Here is a 22830-nt window from a genome sequence, read left to right on the forward strand (position 1 = left end):
CAGCCTGATTCTGAACCCACCCCAGCCTGTGATTAGGCTATGAAGAATCAGCAACAATTTGAAGTATTCCTTCTGCTCACTTCTGTAAGCATGTTGACCATATGAGACTGACAGCATGGTGCAACTTAAAAGAGCTCTAATTGGCTTAATGTGCTTAACCACCCCCCCAATCCCCTTCAACAATCCTGGCCGCCCTACACATGGCCTAACATTCGGCTGTCTGAAGTTCAACTTTAACATGTGGACACCATACGAGACCATACAGATTTCAATTTTTCAAATAGTAAGTGTTTATGGTCTGTGATCATTTTAGAGACAGGTCTGGTTACATTTCTTCTTTAACCACCTCAGTACTGGGCACTTTTATCCTCTTCCTGCCGAGGCCAATTTTCAGATTTTAGCACTGTTGCACTTTGAATGACAATTGTATTGTCATGCAACACTGTACCTATATGAAATTTTGTATCTTTTTTTTGGTCACATCAATAGAGATTTCTTTTGGTTGTATTTGATCACCACTGGGTTTTTAATTTTTTGTGCTATAAACTAAAAAAGACAATATTATGAAAAAAAATGAACTTTTCTTCATTTTCTGTTGATTATTTATTTGCAAAGTTGTATTTCTTAAAAAAATTAGGCCATAATGTATTCTGCTACATTTCTTTGGTAAAAATAACCCAAATCAATGTTTATTATTTAGTTGGTAGGAAAGTCTACAAACTATGGTATGTATCTGAAAATTGATCAATCCTGATGTACTGACCTATCTAATTTCTTAAGGCCCAAAACCGCCAGGACAAATACCCCCCAAATTACCTTATTTAGAAAGTAGACAGTGTGAGGTATTTGGTAAGAGGCATGGCAAGTTTTTTGAAGTTGTAATTTTTTGTCAGTTTTTGTGGAAAATTAAGAAATTAAAATAGATGTTCACGTGTGGTGGTGTTCAGGGACACCGACTGGTGACAGTATGTATGAAAAAAAATAAATGACATCCTCCCAGGTCAATGAGGATCCTGCACGGTCGTCATATTACAATAGGCCGGGCAGGAAAGTATTAAACCTTCAATAAACTACAGATTTGGTGGATCAGACTAAATAATAGAATGTTATATTCATTTTTAAGACCATATTCTTTGCTTTGTTATTAATACATTTATTCAAACTGCAATGACATTTAACGATTACAATGCCATTCGTGCCAAATGTTCGTATCAAATTGAAATAATTGTGTTTGAAATTGTAGAGGCAGCAGGCCCTACCAGAACACAGGAAGAAAGAACTCCTCGAGAGACTGATAGTGGAGATTGTAGAGTTTATGTCTCCGAAGACACCAAAACCTGGAGAGCTTGGTGGCAGAATATCAGGATCTATTGCCTGGAGGGTGGGACGAGGAGAAGTTGGTGTGCAGGTACCTGTTAATTTTTTCCTTTTACTCAAATTTATTTTTTAAATTTGCTCATTTAAAGCTGGCAATAGAGAGGCAGATGTGTTTCTGAGGAATGATGAATAATGAGACACCCTCTTCAATTTGCTCTGGGACCTTCTAAGGCCACTCACATGACTCGCTTGCAGTTCACTGTTTCTCAGTGAGAAGATGGGAGTATGAACCAGGCCATTCAGAGTTAAAAGATGTTTGCCAGCAAAAATGAATACTTGCAGTGCCAGAAACGCTTGCTCTTAACTCAGAAAGTTCATTGATAAACAGCCAAAACCTCACGAGTGTTGAAATGAAGGAAGAATTGAGCTGTTTTTGAGCAGCTCAACAGAATCGCAAAAATATTGTAGAGTACTCTATGAACCACAATAGTCTTTTTAAATGTTAAGAGAGAAGTATGAGAATTTTTTTTTTTTTTTAGATTTGCCTAGGTCAGTGGTGGGCAACCTTTTTTTTTCCACTGAGCCAAATCTCGCCAAAACCACGATTGAAATTTATTTTGAGAGCCACATTTTTAAAACTGAAAATACATAGGATGGTACACTGTTTTTAGTTTCAATAAGTTTTTATAGTAATTCATCCCCCCTATAGTAATTCATCCCCCCTATAGGAATTCATCCCCCATATTAATTCATCCCTCATATAGTAGTAGTAAGTAAGTAGCAAGTAGTAAGCCAAGTCCCCCCTGTGTCAATTCACTTACCTTTGCTCCGCGCGTTCTTCTCGCCGTGTTCCCGCGCCGTTCCGGTCTTCAGGGCGGACTGTGAGAGGAGCCTAGCTCCTCTCACGTTCGTCACGCTGCCCCGCCTACACGCATCCTGACAGCCAATCACTGGCTATCAGGATGTGAGTGGCAGCGAGACTGGCCAATCATTGCATTTGAGCGCGCTGCCCTGGCTGTTTTTTTTTTTTGGATCGCGCTCCACGGGCCGGATTAAAAGGTCCGCCGGGCCGTAGTTTGCCCATTGCTGGGCTAGCTGCAGAGTCCTGACTTTTGGGGCGGCCGCCCGAGAGGAGGGAGGGGAGCGGGCGCCCGGCACACAGAAGAGCCGCATTAAAGTGTGTAAAGAGCCGCATGTGGCTCGTGAGCCGCGGCTTGCCGACCACTGGCCTAGGTGGATCCGATGCCGCATCTGTCTCCTGCCGCTTTAAGGTTGAGAGTAGAGCTATCGGACACTGCTAAATGCTCAGTGCTGTCTGCTGCTCTGAGCAGAGAGCAGTGACTGTCAGCGCTGGGCTGTGGAGGGGGAGGGAGCGGTTGGCTCAGGCTCTCAGCAGCTCGCTGAGAATTTGAGTCAGGTGTCAGTCCAGACATCTGGGTGGATCCAAACTTTAATCAGTTTCAGCTGCTTTGGTGTTAATGAAATTAACAACATGTGCACTAGATGGGCAACAATAGGATGACCCCCAAAACAGGAATGCTTTTACAGGTGGAGGCAACTGACAGTTTTTTCCCTACTCATCTTTTCTGTTTTTCACTAGTTTTGTATGTGGCTAAGGTCAATGTCACTACTGGTAGCATGAGGTGATACCTGGACCCTACAGAGGTTGTACAGGCAGTCCAACTTTTCCAGGATGGCACATCAATACATGCCATTGCCAGAATGTTTACTGTGTCTCCCAGCACAGTCTCAAGAGCATGGAGGAGATTCCAAGAGACAGGCAGGTACTCTAGGAGAGCTGGACAGGTCCGTAGACTGTCCTTAACCCATAGACGGTCCTTAACCCATCCGCAGGACTGGTATCTGATCCTTTGTGCAAGGAGGAACAGGATGATCACTTCCAGAGTCCTACAAAATGACCTCCAGCAGCCCACTGCTGTGAATGTCTCTGACCAAACAATCAGAAACAGACTTCATGATGGTGGCCTGAGGACCCGATGTCCTCTAGTGGGCCCTGTGCTCACTGCCTGGCACCATAGAGCTTGATTGCCATTGAACACCAGAATTGGCAGGTCCGCCACTGGCGCCCTGTGCTATTCACAGATGAGAGCAGGTTCACCCTGAGCACATGTGACAGACGTGACAGGGTCTGGAGAAGCCGTGGAGAACATTATGGTGCCTGTAACATTGTTCAGCATGACCGTTTTGGTGGTGGGTCAGTGATGGTCTGGGGAGGCACATCCATGGAGGGACACACAGACCTTTACAGGCTAAACAATGGCACCCTGACTGCCATTAGGTATCGGGATAAAATCCTTGGACCTATTGTCAGACCCTACGCTGGTGCAGTGGGTCCTGGGTTGCTCCTGGTGCACGACAAGGCCCGACGTCATGTGGTGAGAGTATGCAGGCAGTTCCTGGAGGATGAAGGAATTGATACCATTGAATGGCCCCCACGTTCCCCTGACCTAAATCCAATAGAACACCTCTGGGATATCCTGTTTCAATCCATCCGACGCCACCAGGTTGCACCTCAGATTGTCCAGGAGCTCAGTGATGCCCCGGTCCAGATCTGGGAGGAAATACCCCAGGACACCATCCGTCGTCTCATTAGGAGTATGCCCCGATGTCAGGCATGCATACAAGCACGTGGGAGGACATACAAACTACTGAGGAGCATTTTGAGTTGCTGCAATGAAATTTCAGCTAAATGGAGTAATCTGCTGCATCATTTTTTCACTTTGATTTTTGGGGTGTCTGAATTCAGTCCTCTGTAGGTTGATAATTTTCATTTCCATCAAATGATAGGGCATACTTATATTCCTAACACATTATCCAGTCCATATCAGTATAGATATCCAGAATATTTTTCCCCATTGAGATCTGATGTGTTTTCAAAGTGTTCTTTTAATTTTTTTTGTTGAGCAGTGTACAAAGGAATTATATGAGAAACTTCATAAAGTATCTGCAACCTTATTTCAGTGTGGTGACCTCCCCTTTTTTTAATGTTGTGGGGTTTTGTTTTTTTTTTTTTTTTTTTTTTTTTTTTTCATTTATTTGCTTTTGTTTACCAATGTTGGCATTTTGGCAGTGATATTCACACTCCAAAGTTGCTTTTTCACTTGTTCTTTTGCTTTGTTGGGTCATGTGTGCCATGTCTGAGTTCAGATTACACACTCCTACACTTTAGTCATGTTTTGTGTGATCATTAGGGTTTTTCACATTGCAGGTATGCCTGGCATTTGTTACTTTGCTGGGCAGCCTGCTATTCTATTTGCTGCTACATTAGGTGGAAAGAGGCTCACCAGTATGACTGTGTGATTCCTTTACTAAAACTGGGGAGTGCAAAATCTGGTGCAGCTCGGCATAGAAACCAATCAGCTTCCAGGTTTTATTGCCAAAGCTTAAGTGAACAAGCTGAAGTTAGAAGCTGCCTGACTACCATGCACAGCTGCAATGGGTTCGGAGTGCACCAGTTTTAGTAAATCAACCCTTCTGTGTAAGGGTGAAATATACATATCTTTTAAAGCTAAGAATCAGCATTCTGTAAACCACTTATGGTAGTCCCTGCCCACCAATACTTACACCATTTGGCAGGAATACTGAGATGGTAAAACCCAGATTTGAGACCTGGAGCCTAGAGACTTCATAGAGACTTGGGAGGGATAAAATCTCAAATCTTGAAGTTTTCAGTCTTGGGTTTTGTGAACAACCAGCTTACTAATTGGGCTGGTATGTGCATGTTTTTTTTTAGAGACCTGACAAAGGTCCAGGGCTCCACTTTGGTAGACAGAGAAGGTATCCACCCAGGAGTCAGGAGGGTGCCACCTAGGAGACAGGTGCGAGCCAGTGCAGCAGGGAGCTGCAAGGCATGCACCTAGTGTGTGCCAGCTTGGAGGAGACAAAGGGCCTGAAGTGGGAGGCCAGAGCAGCAACGTTGTATGTGTAAACCAGGAGGCTGATATTTGTTTTGTAACAATAAAGGGTTAATGACGCATGGAGATTAGACACCATAGGTCCATAATAGTGAAATGAAAGTCTATACAATACTGATGAAAAATATTTCCAACACTTGTCGCAGCCAACCTTTGTAATGATGAGCAAACCGAAAAGGAGGGGGCGCCAGCTACATGTAGCATTAAAAGATATCCACTTTATTAAAAAATAGTTGGCAATTCAATGTGTACTGTATAACATTCGCATGTCTGGTACATCAACTGTTACATCCCCGCACTTGTAGCAGCCGCCAACTCTCTATGGTGAATGGTAAGTGCTGTGAAGCGAAACTAGAAGTGATGGTAACCACCCTCGAGCACACGGGTACAGGAGCAGAAGTAATATCACACTGGGATGTTCCTGTAGGCGTGACCATGTGTTTCAGGGGTTCCTGCTCTTTTCTCAGGCCAATGAGGACATGAAGGGGTTGTCGTTTATACCTAGCAGCTGTGGAGAACCACAATGCTCAGCGGAACCATTAAACACGATTAAGCAAAGTAAAAACAGGAAATGCATATCTAAAAATGTAACAAGTCACTAATAGAGGCTCTATTGTGTACTTGCTATGTATTGATCAAACTGACTTCATTAACCCCTATCTAACCATAATGGGTCACCCTGAGAATGATTATGATGCACATGAATGACAGGAACTTGCTGCATAACATATTATAAATTAAAAATGTAAGCAACAATATTCTTCCCAATATAGCACTGCTAAGAGAATAAATAAAACACTGGTAATCATACATAAATACATAAAAACTTAAAGGGGGGCTCTGACCAAAAATTTTAAGTATAGTGCTGACCTCAATTTCTTCATTAAGGCCTCCAGAGGCTAGGGTGTCTAAAGTGTATATCCAGAACATCTCCTACTGACAGAGTTTCTTAAAACTCTGCCAAGGGGAACTTCTCGGGTACAGCTTCTATCACCCAAACATGGAGGCCAGAAGATGATTTATTGTGGTATTCTAGGAAGTGTCTGCGGACACTGTCTACACTGCTACAAGAGGGAAGGTGCACCAGTGGGGCATGTAACAGTTGCTCTACCAGATATCTGAATGTTATACAGTACAGTGTGAGTTGCTAATTGCTGTTAATAAAGTGTATATCTTTTAATGCTACACTCAGTTGGCACCCCCTCCTTTTTTTCTTTTTGAATATTTATTTTGTAGCTGAGAAATGCTGAAAAACCCCAGCGAGGGAAAACTACAGTGAAGCAAATAAGTATTTGATCCCCTGCTGATTTTGAATGTTTGCCCACTCACAAAGAAATGAACAGTCTAAAAATCGAATGGTAGGTGTATTGTAACACTGAGAGACAGAATAGCAACAACAAATTCAAAAGAAATGCATGTCTAACAAAGTATGCACTGATTTACATGTTCATGAAGGAAATAAGTATTTGATCCCCTTCACAAAACATGACTTAGTACTTGCTGGCAAATCCCTTGCTGGCAATCACAGAGGTCAGACATTTCCTGTAGTTGGCCACCAGGTTTGCACACATCTCAGGAGGGATTTTGGCCCACTCCTCTTGGCAGATCCTCTCCAAGTCTTTAAGGTTTGGTGGCTGACGTTTGGCAACTGAACTTTCAGCTCCCTGCACAGATTTTCAATTGGATTAAGGTCTGGAGACTGGCTAGGCCACTCCAGGACCTTAATATGCTTCTTCTTGAGCCACTCCTTTGTTGCCTTGGCCATGTGTTTTGGGTCATTGTCATGCTGGAACACCCATCCACGACCCATTTTCAATGCCCTGGCTGACGGAAGAAGGTTCTCACCCAAGATTTGACAGTACATTGCCTCGTCCATCGTCCCTTTGATGCTGTGCAGTTGTCCTGTTCCCTTAGGAGAAAAACACCCCCAAAACAGAATGCTTCCACCACCATGTTTAACAGTTGGGATGGTGTTCTTGGGGTCATAGGCAGCATTCCTCCTCCTGCAAACACGGTGAGTTGAGTTGATGCTTAAGAGCTCGATTTTGGTCTCATCTGATCACAACACTTTCAACCAGTGTGCCACTGAACATCTGAATGATGCAGGGGAGAACTTAAGACGGGCCTGGACATGTGCTTTCCTGAGCAGAGGGACCTTGCGGGCACTGCAGGATTTCAATCCTTGTTGACGTAGTCTTGTGTAGGTCTACAATCTTGTCCCTGACATCCTTGGACAGCTCTTTGGTCTTTGACATGGTGGAGAGTTTAGAATCTGATTGCTCTTGTGGACAGGTGTCCTTTTCTACAGGTAACAAAATGAGATTAGCAGCACTCCCTTTAAGAGACTCCTAATCTCAGCTTATTACCTTTTATGAAAGACACCTGGTAGCCAAAAATCCTGCTGAATGATAGGGGATCAAACACTTATTTCCCTCATGAACATGCAAATCAGTACATACTTTGTTAGACGTGCATTTCTTTTGAAATTTTGGTTGCTATTCTGTCTCTGTGTTACAATACACCTACCATTCAATTTTTTTTTTTTTTTTAGACTGATCATTTCTTTGTGAGTGGACAAACATTCAAAATCAGCAGGGGATAAAATACTTATTTCCTTCACTGTATGTGATGTCATGAACTTTGTTTTTAACAAAGGTGGTAAAGCCCTCTATTGAGAAGTTTTACGTGAGTGGCCGGTTTCTCAGCGCTCTATTGTTTGAAGCTGGTTCCCTAAATGCACATCACAAAGAAACCCCACTGACATGTCCTCCAGCATTCAATCAGAAAGCATGTACACAGATGTACACACATCTGCAGGAGCCTACATTGCACCTGTCATCTATTGATTGTGGGTGCAATGCTTTAATGTTCCTGCAGGAAAAAATAGTAAATGCACATTTTTTTTCTGCAAAAATGTTTTTTTATTTTTTATAAAGGCAAACTTGGCCTTTGGGAAAAAAAAGTAATTAAAGCATACCTTTTTTAAAAGCGTTTAGTCTATCTTATCTTAAATGTATCATAATATATCAAGACGCGCTGTATATGCTTGATATATTATGATTTGTATTTATACTGTGTTAATATATCATAGTAGAATAAACTTCTATATTTGTTGATATTCGATCAATTTTTGCATTTTCCACACAAGCGCAGCATCTTGGTTTTTGAGTATCTTAACCGCCTCCCACCCGCCATATAGTAATATGACGGACGCAAGGCGGTTCTCTCGTTCTGGGAGGACATCATATGACGTTCTTCCATTCTAACCGCGCATGCGCGGCTCCCGGAGCGCGCAGCAATCGGCTGTACGCTATTTTCCTCGGACACAGCGGATCACCGATCCACGGAAAGAGCCGAAGATGACGGCTTGGTCATGTGATCAGCTGTGTCCAATCACAGCTGGTCGCATGTAAACAGGGAAATGCCGGTCACGCTGACCGCTCGAGAGGAGAGCTGGTAATCGGCATTCCTCGGAGGGGACATGTACACAGATCATCAGAGCACTGATGATCAGTGTGCCCTGATGATCTGTGTATCCCCAGCAGCGCCACCTGTCAGTATCCATCAGTGCTCATCCATGCCACCTGCCAGTGCCCATCAGTGCCACATTTCAGTGCCACATAGTGCTCATCTGAGCTGCCTTTCAGTGTCACCCGTCAGTGCCGCCTATCAGTGCCAAATGAGTGCTGCCTTTCAGTGCCCAGCAGTGATGCCTGTCAATGCCCATCAGTGCCACCTACCAGTGCCTCCTCATCAGTGCCACCTATCAGTGTCCATCGGTGCAGCCTATCCGTTCCCATCGCTGAAGCCTCATTAGCGCACATCAGTGAAGGAGAAAAATCACTTATTTACAAACTTTTATAACAAAAACTAAAACTTTTTTTTTCAAAATTTTCAGTGGTTTTTGGTTTAAGAAAAAATATAAAAAACCCAGAGGTGATTAAATACCACCAAAATAAAGCTCTATCTGTCACAAAAAAATTATAAAAATTTCATATGGGTACAGTGTTGCATGACTGCACAATTGTCATTCAAAGTGCAACAGCGCTGAAAGCTGGAAATTGGCCTGGGCAGGAAGGGGATATGAGTGCCCTGTAGGCTAGTGGTTAAATGTAGATCAAGCATTGTTTCTAGGACAGTGTTTGGATCACTTATGACCTTACAGATGAAGAAATAGACGAAACATTTAATTGAATCATACAAGGTGTAGTTTTTGGTTGAAGATAATTTTGTTAAAAAATGTTAGGTGTACAGACATATAAAAAAGGGAATAAATTGTTTCACAGATGCAACAAAAAAGTTTGAGGATCATCAAATCTTATGAGTATATTCAAAGTTCAGATGGATGCGGTCAGCAATTTGTAAGTTGTAAATGCTGTGATTTCTTTGTCTTGTAACTAGGTCAAGAACGTGGCATTTGTTCCCACTGAAAAAGAAAAGGCTGCTAAACGTTTTCATCTGCAGTACAATATTGTGGATGATCAGTACATACGAGTCTCAAATGGGAATGAAGTGATTGTTGGCTGGGAAAATGGAGCCTGGATAAATGAGTCCATGTACAGAAAAGTAGAAAATGACTGGAAAATGGTAAGTGTTCACTGCATACAATAGAGCTGTCATTCAGTTTGTCACCTTTTCTTTACAAGCAGTACCATGTCACTGTCTACTGATTGGAGACACGGACTGCTCTACTGATGACACTATGCTAGTGCAACACTCAGTGTTGCTCTTTAAAAGCCACAACAGTACAATGTCATCATAGTGACACTGCACTGTTCTGGTGACAGTATGATGACATTGTACTGCTGTGGTGGTGATAATCATATACGGTGGCTGGAATTTCTGATTTCACTGTAAGACAGGACAGCCAGCCATTGTCCAGATCATTGCCACAGCAGTACAATGTCACCACACCAGTGCAACCAGTCCTAGTGTCACCATAAGGCCTTGTTCACATGAGGGTGATCGGTAATCAGGAATTTAGATGTGTAATGTATGCCCCTAGAAAGCCTGAAAGTGCTCCTTGGATTTTGGGCCTCTCTACGTAGCTAGGCTATGTAAAATTCTCACACGTGGTATACCCATACTTGCAAGGCATAGCAGAATGTGTTTTGAGATGTAATTGTAAGTATGCTTATGCTTTGTGTGCAAAAATAAAATACTTTAAAATGACAACTTTGTAAAAAAGGTGCATTTTATTTATTTTCTTAATTTTTCAAAAAATGACAACTTCTAGAAACTCACCAAGTCTCTTATTAAATACCTTGGACTGTCTGCTTTCCAAAAAAGAGGTCATTTGGAGGTATTTGTACTGTACACATCTTGGCAAGGTAATAAAAAAAAAAACCAAAATCTCTGAAATGCATGCAAATGTATGTACAGAAAAACACCCTTTTGATTATACAGAGAAATCCAGAGTGTACAATTTCTGTAGTGAGCTGACAACACGGTCTTTGTTGCACTGAAATCCCAAGCAGTGTTTCAGCCCTGCTTGACTTTTCTGATGAACAATGGAATACAGACACCCCCCCCCCCCCCCCCCCAGGAGAAGGGAGGTGATATATAGTCTAGCTGCAAAGAAATAGATGGGTCTGACATGTTTCAGATCTGGGACCAAGCTGACATAGCCACTAATGATAGTGACCAAGTCTATCAAAGTGTCAGCTGGTAATTGTTTAAAAGGTTAATGTAAAATAAACTCTGTATGGGACTTCATGCAGATTGCAGGTAGGAAGGAGTTAAAGTATGTTGCCTTTTTGGCCAGGAGTCACCATTTGTTTTACATAAGTCCTCATGTTGATTGAATTTGGTGCACTAGTCTGCTCAGGCTTATTTGGGAGAATTGTATGGGGTTTCAAATGCAAAAATATTGTGTATAGTTGTAAATCCTTTAAATCTGTTCATTATAGAGCAGTTGTTATTTAATGCTCAATGTTTTTCAGGTATATTTAGCTCGCAGGGAAGGTACTCCATCAGCCAAAATTGGTTGGAAGGTTGAGTGTGCATCATCTGGACTAAGAGTGGAGAGTATAAGTGTCCGGACTAGCAGCCAGACTTTCCATAGTGGTACAATAAACTGGAAGCTGTATTCTACAGAAACACACGTGGATGTTAATCCCGGTAATTTTCCTCTGATTCTTTTGTACAGAAAAAGTTGAATGCTTAATTATTAGGAGATGGGTATTGCATATTCAGTTTTTACCAAAAGTGTTAAAAAAAAAAGGACAAGGTGGCTATATCTAATATTTGTCAGTATATGTTCAAACACAATCTGTGACACAACCTGGACAAAAATACTTCATTCTAGTAGCAGTATTCGTTATTATAGTTATGTAATCATTAAACAAAATAGTTACACAACACACACAGAGGGAGGGTCAGCAGCATCAGCCATTAAAGCTCTTCTGCTATGATGCTAATCTAACACAAAAAATCTGCTTTCAGGATAAAGAGAACAGGAATGAGCCTATCAGTGTGCTGCTGCCCCTGCAGTGCCCAATCAGCAGGCTGAAGGAGAACAGGTGACTAAAGAATGAAATCTTCTGCAGTACTTTTTAACTTTAGTCACATATCAGTTAACACAAATTCAGATGAGAAGGCTGTTGGGACTGTGCACATTGGGATGCCTACAACCCAATGTGCAATGCACAACTAATTGGATTGTTCGCTAGGACATGCAGTATATGTGATTTAGATTCCAAGATTATATTTGCCTGGAGCGCTACCTTTTTTATTAGCTGCATGCAAGCAGATCATTCCTTTATGGCTCTGTGGACAGCTGCAGTTGCTAGAGATAAAGAATCATTTAGCCAACCTGCATACCATTTTAATACTTGCTAGATAAGGAAACATTGACCATGCAGTGAAAGAATCTAACACAAGCAACAAAAACATGCAGCACAATTATAAATGATAAATATATACAGATAAAAATATATTACTATATCAATAAAAAGTCCGAACAGTCCTTTTGTAGACAAAAGCCACCGGTGATAATCTGATGAATATGGACAGCCCACACACAATGGAACATGTGAAGAATCATATAATGGTCTCCTTGTGGGAAGAGAGATCCCAACACTCAGAAAAAGCACTCTACCTGTTAGTTCAGGAGTCATGTATATAAGGTGAAAGACCTAAAGTGCTTTTTTTGGGTGATGGTATCTATCTCTCTTCCCACAAGAAGGAGTCCTCTATGCGATTCATGATTCTTCACATGTTCCATTGTGTGTGGGCTATCCATATTCATCGAATTATCACCGGTGGCTTTCATCTACCTAACTGTTTTTGACTTTTTATTAATATATTTTTATCTGTATATCTTTATCATTTTTTATTGCGCTGCACTTTTTTGTTGTTTGTGTTATTTTTGGAAGTATTATGATACCTTGTGGTGTACAACTTGCATATTAGTAGGTTATATGTACTAGGTCTGTGCTGATTTGTTTATATAGATTCTTTCATTTCATTGTTTATTTCACTCCTATCAGCTGCATTCATGGATTTATTTCTATATTTGGAACAGAGAGAGGTCCAATTATGTGAGGTTTTCTCAGATGGGAAATCTGGGGATAGACTGGATGAATTTATCCATTTAAAAAACTAGGGCATTTGTTTGAGAAATAGACTAAAGTATGGTGGGATATTGTATCTTTTGAGCAATACATACCCTCTAAATTAGTGCCCAGACATCTCAGGTGGGATGTGCCACCAAACGATGGATTAGTTGATGAGTAGTCCTGGAATGAATGGTGGGAATTTTTTAATCAGAAGGGATTGGAGTTGATGAATTTTTTGCTCAAACGTAAGCAAAGGTAGATGTCACTGGAGACACAGATAAAAGACCTTAAAGATCATATTAAGCCGTTTTCAGGATACTCGGGAGTTTATTAAATTATCAGTGGAGTGTAAAGCTAAGCTCATTAAATGGGATAAGGATGCACAGGGTAAGAAGAAGAAGAAACTGATAAGGAATTATGATGATTTCAACAAAAATGAGCCACATAAGTGGCAGAATAATATTGCTGATAATCAGGAGGATATGCCTATATTATTTATACCAATGGGAGGTTCACCGACACCTGTTACCTTCCATGCTTCCCCTTATCCTAACCATAATCCGTACACTAAAGGTATGCATACATTCAACTAAGCCTAAAGGAGGCATCTATAAGCCCCCCCCCCCCCCTTTTTGGGGTCTAAGGGCACAGATACATGGGAACAATGGTCATATGAGGTCCCAAGTTCGCCCCCCCATAGGCCTCCCCATCAGGGGAATATATATCATGGGCCTCCCTGTTGGGAAGAGGACCCTTTGGATCCCCTAGCCAATCTTTCTCTAGAAGGGGAGGTTTTCAGTGTTCAGGGAATCAAGTTCCCACAAATAATAGATTTGCCCCATTGCATGATGTGGGACTAATGTCCGGTAAGGATTTTTTAGGAGTACAACGAGTCCCAAGGGGGGAGGGACCACTCTTAACACTGGTTGTAGGTGGCCAAAAGGAAAAAAACAAGAGTGAGAGGAAGAAGGGCAGGGAGAAGGATACAGGCAAAAAAAGACTGGTATCTGTAATTTCAGTGGTACGTCTTTTACTCAAGATGAAATGCGAGTTCATGATAAAGGTGTCAAATTTGCTCCCATTCAGAATATGAATAAGTTTCAGATTTATATTAACCATTAGCCACCCAGCCAATAGCTGTTTGGTGGCCGGAATAATGCTTTAGATTTCTGGGTGGACGCCATATGGTGTACTCCTGGGCATGCGCAGTTTGCGCACTTGCAGAGCCGCGCAGCGGCGTGATCTGTCACCGGCCATGTACCTCGGACACGGCCGATCACAGATCTGAGTACCAGCCCCCGTTGCCGGTACCATGGGACCTGCTGTGACCAATCACAGCAGGTCACTTGACAGTTGTATACAATGGATGGCTTCATTCATGCCATCCATTGTATACTAGTGTCTAGCTGTGAATGGTCACAGCGATCACATGCACATGTCATGTGATTAGCTGTGGCCAAATCGCAGCTAAGCACAAAAAAAAAAAAAAAAAACCCTGAATGAATCGATGTCATTCAGGTAAACGCTTGCTTATAGCAAAGTAATTCTTTGCTATAAGCAAATTGTGTAAAATAAATAAATAAGTAAAAAAATACTGATCACTTCCCCAAAGTAGTACAATGTTACTATGGTAATATTGTACTACTTAGTCATAGTAAAATATGAAAAAAAAATCTTAAAAAAAAGAAAACAAATGTAATAAAAAATTAAAAATAAAAAAAAAATATATTTTTCATACTGTCACCAGTCAGTGTCCCTGATCACCGCCATGCCAGTTATATGATGATGCTGTACTGCACTGGTGACAGTAAGTATAAAAAAAAAAAAAATAGTGACCATTTTTTTAATTTTTTTCATTTTCTGAAAAATTTACAAAAAAAATTAAACTTCAAAAAACTCGCCATTCCTCTTATGAAGTACGTCGGACTGTCTACTTTGCAAAAAGGGGTCATTTGTGGGATATTTGTACTGTTCTGACATTCTTGGACCTCAAGAAATTAGATTGGCTGTCAGTACTTCAGGATTGATCAATATTCCGATCTATACCATAGTTTGTGAACTCTATAACTTTCCTACAAACTAAAAAATACATCCTAATTTGGGTTATTTTCACCAAAGACATGTAGCCAAATACATCTTGGCCTAAATTTATGAAGAACAATTATTTATTTGCAAACATTTATAACAGAAACAAAGAAAACCGTGGTTTTTTTTGGTTTTTTTTCTTTTCAAAATTTTCGGTCTTTTTTTTGTTAATTTCGCAAAAAATTAAAGCCCCAGCGGTGATTAAATACCACCAAAAGAAAGCTCTAGTTGTGTGAAGAAAATTATAAAATTTTAGTTTGGGTACAATGTTGTATGACCGCGCAATTGTCATTCAAAGTGTGAGAGCGCTGAAACCTGAAAAATGGCCTGGGCAGGAAGGGGGTAAAAGTGCCCGGTATGGAAGTGGTTAATATCCAGAAGTTAGAACACTTAACATTAAAAAATATTTCCTGTCTAACTCAGGTAATCGGGCACAGCCCTCTTGTGAGGTGAGGCATTCCAACCTTTGGAATAGGTCCACGTTTAATCCTTCTAATGTGAATAGTAAGCATATTAAGGTTTTCAGGAATATGGTTGTTAGTGATTTGGAAGGCCTTAATATCAAAAGGGTGAGGGACCCCATCTCAGTCAAAAGAGGAATTAAGGCACTGGAAAATAAAAACAATATTGTTGTCTGTCCTGCAGATAAAGGTGGTATTTTAGTAATTTTGAGTAAATCCTATTACACGGAAGAGATGAACCGTGTATTAGGAGATAGAGATACGTTCCAGGTTTTGAGAAGTAATCCTGTAGTTCAATATAAGAATTGCATAAGCTGAATATAGCCGGTAAGAAGAAAAAGATTTTAAATAATAAAGAAGCCCTTTTCTTAGGCCCTTTTTATCTTGCAGGACTCCAATTACATATTTTTTTTTTTTAATCTAAAATTTACAAAAATATTCAATGCTTCCCTGTTAGGCCTATAGTCAATGGCATTGACTCTGTTTTGGCCGGTTTGGGCCAGTATATTGACTTTTTACTGCAGCCTTTAGTGTCAGGCACTTCAGATTTTTTAAGGATACTAAGCATATCATATAGGTCCTTGAGTCTCTAAGTGAGCACTCTGTCTAGTATGTTAGTTAAAGCGGATGTGAGTTCATTATATACAATTATTATCCATGAGGATTCTTTATCCTCTGTTAATTTGGCCCTTTTGAGTTCTGATCTGACCAGGAAACATAGGAAGTATATATTGGATTGTTTTGAGTTCTGTCTTGTAACAAAATATTGTTGATTGTACAAGAAATAGTTTTTACAAAGTACGGGGAGTATCTATGGGTGCTTGGTTTGCTCCCAGTGTTGCTAACCTTTTTATGGCACACTGGCAGGAAGAAGCTCTGTTTGGTGACAGTCCTACCCAATTAGTATGTTATAAGAGATACATTGATGACCTCTATATGATTTGGGAAGGTGATATGGCCAGTCTGAAAACATTTATACATAGATTGAATAGTAATAATAAAAATCGATATTTGGCTTGGAATATTGATTCTAATTTAATGGTCTTTCTAGAACTTGAAGTCTGTAAAGAAAATGGTCACTTCAAGACACAAAATTACTTTAAACCCACTATGGTTACATAGCCCTTGATAGTTGCCACCATAGGACATGGCTTTGTAATATTCCAGGGGGCCAGTGTATACGTCGTAGACGTAATTGTTCATCGGTGGATGATTTTTTTTTTAATCACAATCCCAGGTTTTGGCCACTAGATTTCAACAATAGGGTTATCCCAAATTAGCTATTGATAATGAGATAGATGGGGTCAGGGCTATGGATAGGAGTCTTGTAGTCTCCAATTCCCAAATATCTAGAAGTACGGTCTCCAGTGAGTTCAATATTATTTTAGATAATGTACAATATAAAAAATTGGAGAAGAGTGTTACTAAGCATTGGGGTATATTGAAAAAGGTAGTGTTGGGCCCTGTCCTTCCTACACGTCCTCAGTTTATTTATAGGAAGGCCCCTTCTTTAACCACTTGCCTACCAGGTACTTATACCCCCTTCCTGCCAAGGCCAATCTTCAGCTTTCAGCGCTGTTGCACTTTGAGTGACAATTGCGCGGTCATGCAACATTGTACCCATATGAAAACATAATTTTTTTCACACAAATAGAGCTTTCTTTTGGTGGTATGTAATCACCGCTAGGTGTTTTTTATTTTTTGTGCTATAAACAAAAAAGGAGCAAAAATTTTGGAAAAAAAAATTTTTTTTTCTTTGTTTCTATTATAAAATTTTGCAAACAGGTAATTTTTCTCCTTCAGTGATGTGCGTTGATGAGGTTGCATTGATAGGCAGCACTGATGAGCTGGCACTGATATGCAACAATGATGGGCACTGATATGCAACAATGATGGGCACTGATAGGTGGCCCTGATGAGTGGCACTGACTGGTGGCATTGCTGGGCACTGGCAGCACTGATGGGTGGCACTGCTGGTCACAGGTGGGTGGCACTGCTGGGCACCGATCATCAGGGCACTGATCATCAGTGCAGATCCCTCTTCTGACAATTGCCGGCTATCGGCAGTACTTTCCTCACGCTGATGATCTGGTGTGTCATTGGACACAGCTGATCACGGAAATCGCCAGGTGCACGCCCCCGGGGGCGCGTGGGAGAGTGCGTTCTGGGAGGACGTCGTATGATGCCCTCCCAGAACTGGCCGGCCGCAGTGAAGCCGTCATTCGACTATCTGCGGTCAGCAAGTGGTTCAGAAATATTATAGCACCAGGGGTGGTCAATATCCCCCCTGTACATAAACAGAATAGGTTATTCTCTTTTTTTGCCTGGGTTTTATGCCTGTGGACATTGCATGGCTTGCAAACATTCTAAAAATAATAAAAAATGAAAGGAATTTGTATCCACGGTCACAGGAAAGAATTACAAAATACACGATTTGATTACATGTAGCACACAGGGAGTAGTTTATATGCTGGAATGTGATTGTGGCAATATATAAGGAGGACATCGAGATCATTGCATATTAGATTAGGAGAACATGTTAACAATATTAAGAAAGGTCTCAAAACACAGTGTTTCTAAACATGTCAGGCAATGTTATTATAGAGATCCTAGAAGCTTGAGATTTTGAGGTATTGAGAAAGTTAATGAACACTGAAGTGGAGGAAATTTCATTAGACAATTAAGCCTTAGAGAATCATTCTGGATATATGAAATTAATGTTCTCGCTCCCACTGGCTTAAATGTTGAATTTTATTTAAATTGTTTTATTTCAGACCGTTAATGGTTATTGTTGTGCACGTCTTTTTGCTATCAGTTATTGTAAGAGATGGCTGCGGAAAATATAATTTATATATATATATATATATATATATATATATATATATATATATATATATATATATATATATATATATTCCATTCTGTGTGTGGGCTGTCCATATTCATCGGCTTATTATTATTAATATATATATAATTTTTTTTATGAGTTTTAAATTTATTCCCCATGGATAAAGTTATCTATTTTTGGCTTCCTGGGGGTCACCTAATGCTACTTCTGGTTTCCGGTTTTGTGGCAAGATTTTAATGATATATCATTTTTAATTGTTCTCTGTTGAGCAGTTTCTGCCGCTAGAGAAAATCTTTGAATAACCAAGTTGGATTATTTCTATACTTATTTCTGGCATCCTGGTTTCCATGGCGGCAGCGATAGGTATATGTAAATGTGGGTGTAAGTGTAGCTCTATCCCCGCTGACAAAGTCCCACCCAGGACGTAAGGCATACAGGAGGAGGAGTCGCGCTTGCTGACGTCACGCGCAGCCATCTCATTCTGCTGTGGATGTTGGTTTTACACTGGCACTGTTACTTTCACTTGGATGCAAGTGCTATTATTGTAAGTGAGATTTTTTATTTTAATTTAAAATTTTTAAACCTAGCAGAGAGCACTATTTCTTCTGTTTTTTGCTTTTATTTGGTTTTATTGCATATCGGACAATCTGCCTGCCTGGACTGGTATTGGTGCCTCTGGAAATCAGTTACCCGCATGGGAAAGTGCTGTATGACCTACCTGTTAGTTCAGGGGTCATGTATATAAGGTGAGAGGCCTAGAGTGCTTTTTTTCTGGGTGATGGGATCTATCTCTCTTCCCACAAGAAGGAGTCCACTATATGATTCATGATTCTTCACGTTCCATTCTGTGTGGGCTGTCCATATTCATCGGATTATTATCACCAGTGGCTTTTGTCTACCTATGGGCTGTTTGGACTTTTTTATTAATATTTTTATCTGTATATATATATATATTTATCATTTAATATTGCACTGCACTTTTTTGTTGTTTGTGTCATTTTTGGAGGTGTTGTGAAATTAGCCTTGTGGTGTACAGCTTGCATATTGGTAGGTTATATGTACTAGGTCTGTGCTGATTTTGTTTATATAGATTCTTTAGTGAAGTCTGTCTGGAAACTGCACTACTAAAACCTCTATGAGAGGCAGCAAAACAAATACAGTTTAAAGAGTGTTCATTGTGGATGCCTAGCTTAATCTTCATAATTTCTTAATCAGCTTAATCAGCTATATGACAGTTTTAATATTTTTTTTTCCCTCAGATAAAAACCTCTATTCTTACCCAGAGTTTTTAAATGCATCAGAAGTTGTGTTGGAAGCTGAATTATATGGCGGAGAGGGAAATGGTGCATGGCAACATACACAGCTTTTTCGGGAGAGCCTGACTGACAAAGAAAAGACAATGGAAATTATTGTGACTTTTAAAGACATCTAGAAATTTTTAATTAGCATTTGTTTTTAATTATTAAGGGACCTGTTGACTGGCAAACTTTAATTTTTAAAACATTTTAGGTATGCAATGTGTTTGAGATTTTATAGGTACAAGTTATGCAAATTATCTTTCCAAAGTTACTTTCCCCAAGAAGCGCATATAGTAGATATACTACATTGACCTGTTTTAAAATGTACTTTTCTATCATCAGATTATGTTTTCTATGTCTGCCTTGTGGTAAATGATTACAAACTGTGGCTTCATGCATGAAACTGGAAGTCTGCGTTGCCTGTAGCAACCAGTTATCTACATTCCTTTCTCTACTGCAGTTTATACAAAAATTCAGTCAACATCTGATTAGTTGTTATGGGCAAATTCTTCCACTGCTGATATCCTCTCATTTTATTAATGTAATCTATTGGGTCTTTTTGGAAAGTGGCGGTGTTGTCCATCACAACCAATAAGGTGTGTGTATTATACACACATATACATCTTTTGTTTCAGTAAAAATATTAAAAAAGACAGCTTGAGTATCATTGGTTGCTACAAGCCACATAGACTGATATATTTATTTTGTTCACGTCTTGCACGTATGAAGGCTATTGAAATATAAAGCAAACTTGTACTGTACTGCTATTTCTGACCTCTAAGTTGCAAATGTCATTCTGACACAGTGGCTTCTGTACATTCTGATGACTTTCCTGATGAGTATCCTTGTTCCAGGTGTGTGACTCAGAAAGTATTGAAGATGGGGACAGCCAGGCAACTTGCATTTTTAGTAGGCAGTCAGATCAAGTTTCCTTTAAAACCCAATTGAACTCTCCAATAAAATGTTGTAAATTGAATAGTAAACACAGACAGTATTGCTATTTATTTAGCTGGTAAAGAAGGAACGCCGAAAGTTAAACAGCTTGGCTACTGCCTTCATGCTGCAGAGAAGGACTGCTGTTCTGTGTGTGGAAGCAGTGACCCCTCTGCAGCAGTCTAAGCTAGAGCTCTCCACTAAGTAAAGCTCACACTCCCTGCTGAATGGAGAGCTTTAACTCTAACAGTGGGTGGATTGGACACAACAGAAAGCAGTGGTCTTTCCCTGCAGATTGATAGGATATTTTACTATGGCTGTAGCTTTACTAGCTAAACAAATGGTAGGACTGCAAAAAGCAAATGTTCTACTGCACCTGGATACTATTCACAGCGTTTCACACAAGAGTTCAGGATTTTACTGACAAAATAGGAAGATATACATTTCATTTCTCTTGTATTGATTTTACACATTTTAATACAAATCTGCCAAGGATATTTTATTTTAAGCAAAACCATATTTTCTCTTTTGTCCATTGATGGACACAGCTCTTCATATTCTTGACCATAGGGTTATAGCACCACCTACAGAAGTAGCACACTACTCCTGTAGGTGGTGCTATAACCCTTTGGTTGAGAATATGAAGAGCTGTGTCTGTCAATGAGCTCAGAGAAAGGGATTTTACAGTGAGTAAAGAAAAAAAAAAATCTTGTTTTATTCCAATTGATTTTAAAAAGACGTTTATTTGGTGTAGCAGTACGTTTACAGATCTCCTGCTGATTGTCTTCGTCTTGTATTGTGTCCAGATAGATTTTCCTTTTCATCCTGTTTGTGTTTGCTAACCTGTTTCTCTCCAGGGGTTGCCAAATCTCCAAGCATAAGAGGTGGGAGAAGCATGCTGGAAGTGCTGGACAGAAATAACTTGCTTAGTTGATCTTTAATTTGTATTTTAATGTAAAAAGTAATAAATACTTTAGAAGGTATTTGTAAATACTGTCCAAAGGAAAAAAAGATTTTAACTAAGATGTCACAGACTCAAAGTTGCTGTCTTTTAAACTGGTTTTTCAGAGCCATAATTTAGGCTCCAGCCTGGAATTATAGGATACTGAATGCAATATCACAATACATTGGATGAATATGCACATAGTTCTGTCTGTATATTTAAATAAATGTCTATATTTCTACAGAGTGTAGAATTTCTTCTTTATTTGCCCCATGTGGGCATTGCAAGATATGGGTGCCAATTAGTCTGCCAAGGTGCTAGCTCCAGTTTGGGATGGACTAGACCTTTTATTATGAATCTGGAGGTTGACTCAAGTGCCCCTCTTTCCTCCCTGCACCTTCCATTTACTCCCTAAAAATCCATTGAGATGAAAAGAGAATTATCCAGTAAATCTGGATATAGTTGATAATGTAACTCTCTCCCCTTTCCTCCCATGTGACAGCTTTGGTGTCTAGCAATTGGAACTTCAGGCACCAGTACTATCACAAAGGGTTGGTAGAGAGTGATCAGCCCTATGTAAGTTCTGAATAAAATCCTAAAACAGTATTTAGACAGGGCCTGGTCTCCTGAAATCGAATGCCAGGGAGGGAAGAAAAAAATATAACATGCTGCTGAGGGCAACATAATATGAACCTGTTGCTCTGCCATGCATGTTAAAAGCACAGATTCTCTTACAAGTGTCAGGTGGATGCAGTCGGGTGGCTACAATGCCACCTGATTCCTTCCACAGCCCCCGGTAACGGTGCCCTCTCTATCCCCCCATGTCACATATCGCTGCACACGCCGGAGTTAGAGCAATAACTTGAGCACAAGACCTCCTCCATAACACTAAAATGATGACCTGTAGGTGCTTTTGAAGCGTCTCCTATAGAATATATAGGGTACTGAAGTTTGTCACCATTTCATAGGCACCAACAAACTTAAGGTTTGACATGATGGGTATCTATTTATATTTTTCAAAAAATGTGGATGATTTATTGTGCTTGTTTGCCCTAAAATTCACTTTAGTGTGTTTTTTACAGAAATTTTGTGTTTCCTAGACGTTTGCAGCAATAGCGTGTGACATACAAAATTAGAACTACCATGAATTTATTCTCTAGCGTGTCTGCTTTCAGAAAATATATAATGTTTGGGGTTTTTGTGTAATCTTCAGGCATAAAATTATTTTTTTCTTTTTAAATGTGTGTAAAAAAACGCAAAAACTGGCTCTGGTAGCAAAAGGGCTAAAACTGAACTTGCAGAAGGCACAGAAAACTTAATAACCACAAAGGATATAAATACATGTTGTGTGCACCAAATGTCTTTTCAAACCCAAATATTTAATTGCTTACAGAACACTACCCCAACCCCCCAAAACAGATACAGTACAAGATCAGGCATCCTGTGAACGG

At 40.1% G+C, this 22830-nt stretch overlaps 1 protein-coding gene across 1 annotated transcript in view; it reads left to right on the forward strand.

Annotated features, from left to right (window-relative positions):
* Positions 1–21622, forward strand: part of NGLY1 (N-glycanase 1) — a 43256-nt gene extending 21634 nt beyond the window's left edge. Inside the window, exons 9-12 of the mRNA XM_089690887.1 lie at positions 1244–1408; positions 9654–9839; positions 11195–11372; positions 19465–21622. Of these exons, the coding sequence (XP_089547013.1) occupies positions 1244–1408; positions 9654–9839; positions 11195–11372; positions 19465–19637 (702 nt within the window). The 3' untranslated portion in view covers positions 19638–21622. The remainder of the gene's footprint in view (positions 1–1243; positions 1409–9653; positions 9840–11194; positions 11373–19464) is intronic.
* Positions 21623–22830: the final 1208 nt, after the last annotated feature.

The sequence above is a fragment of the Staurois parvus genome, unplaced genomic scaffold (genome assembly GCF_062004578.1).
Source record: "Staurois parvus isolate SC_StPar_1 unplaced genomic scaffold, SC_StPar_1.0 ptg000021l, whole genome shotgun sequence".
NCBI lineage: Eukaryota > Metazoa > Chordata > Amphibia > Anura > Ranidae > Staurois > Staurois parvus.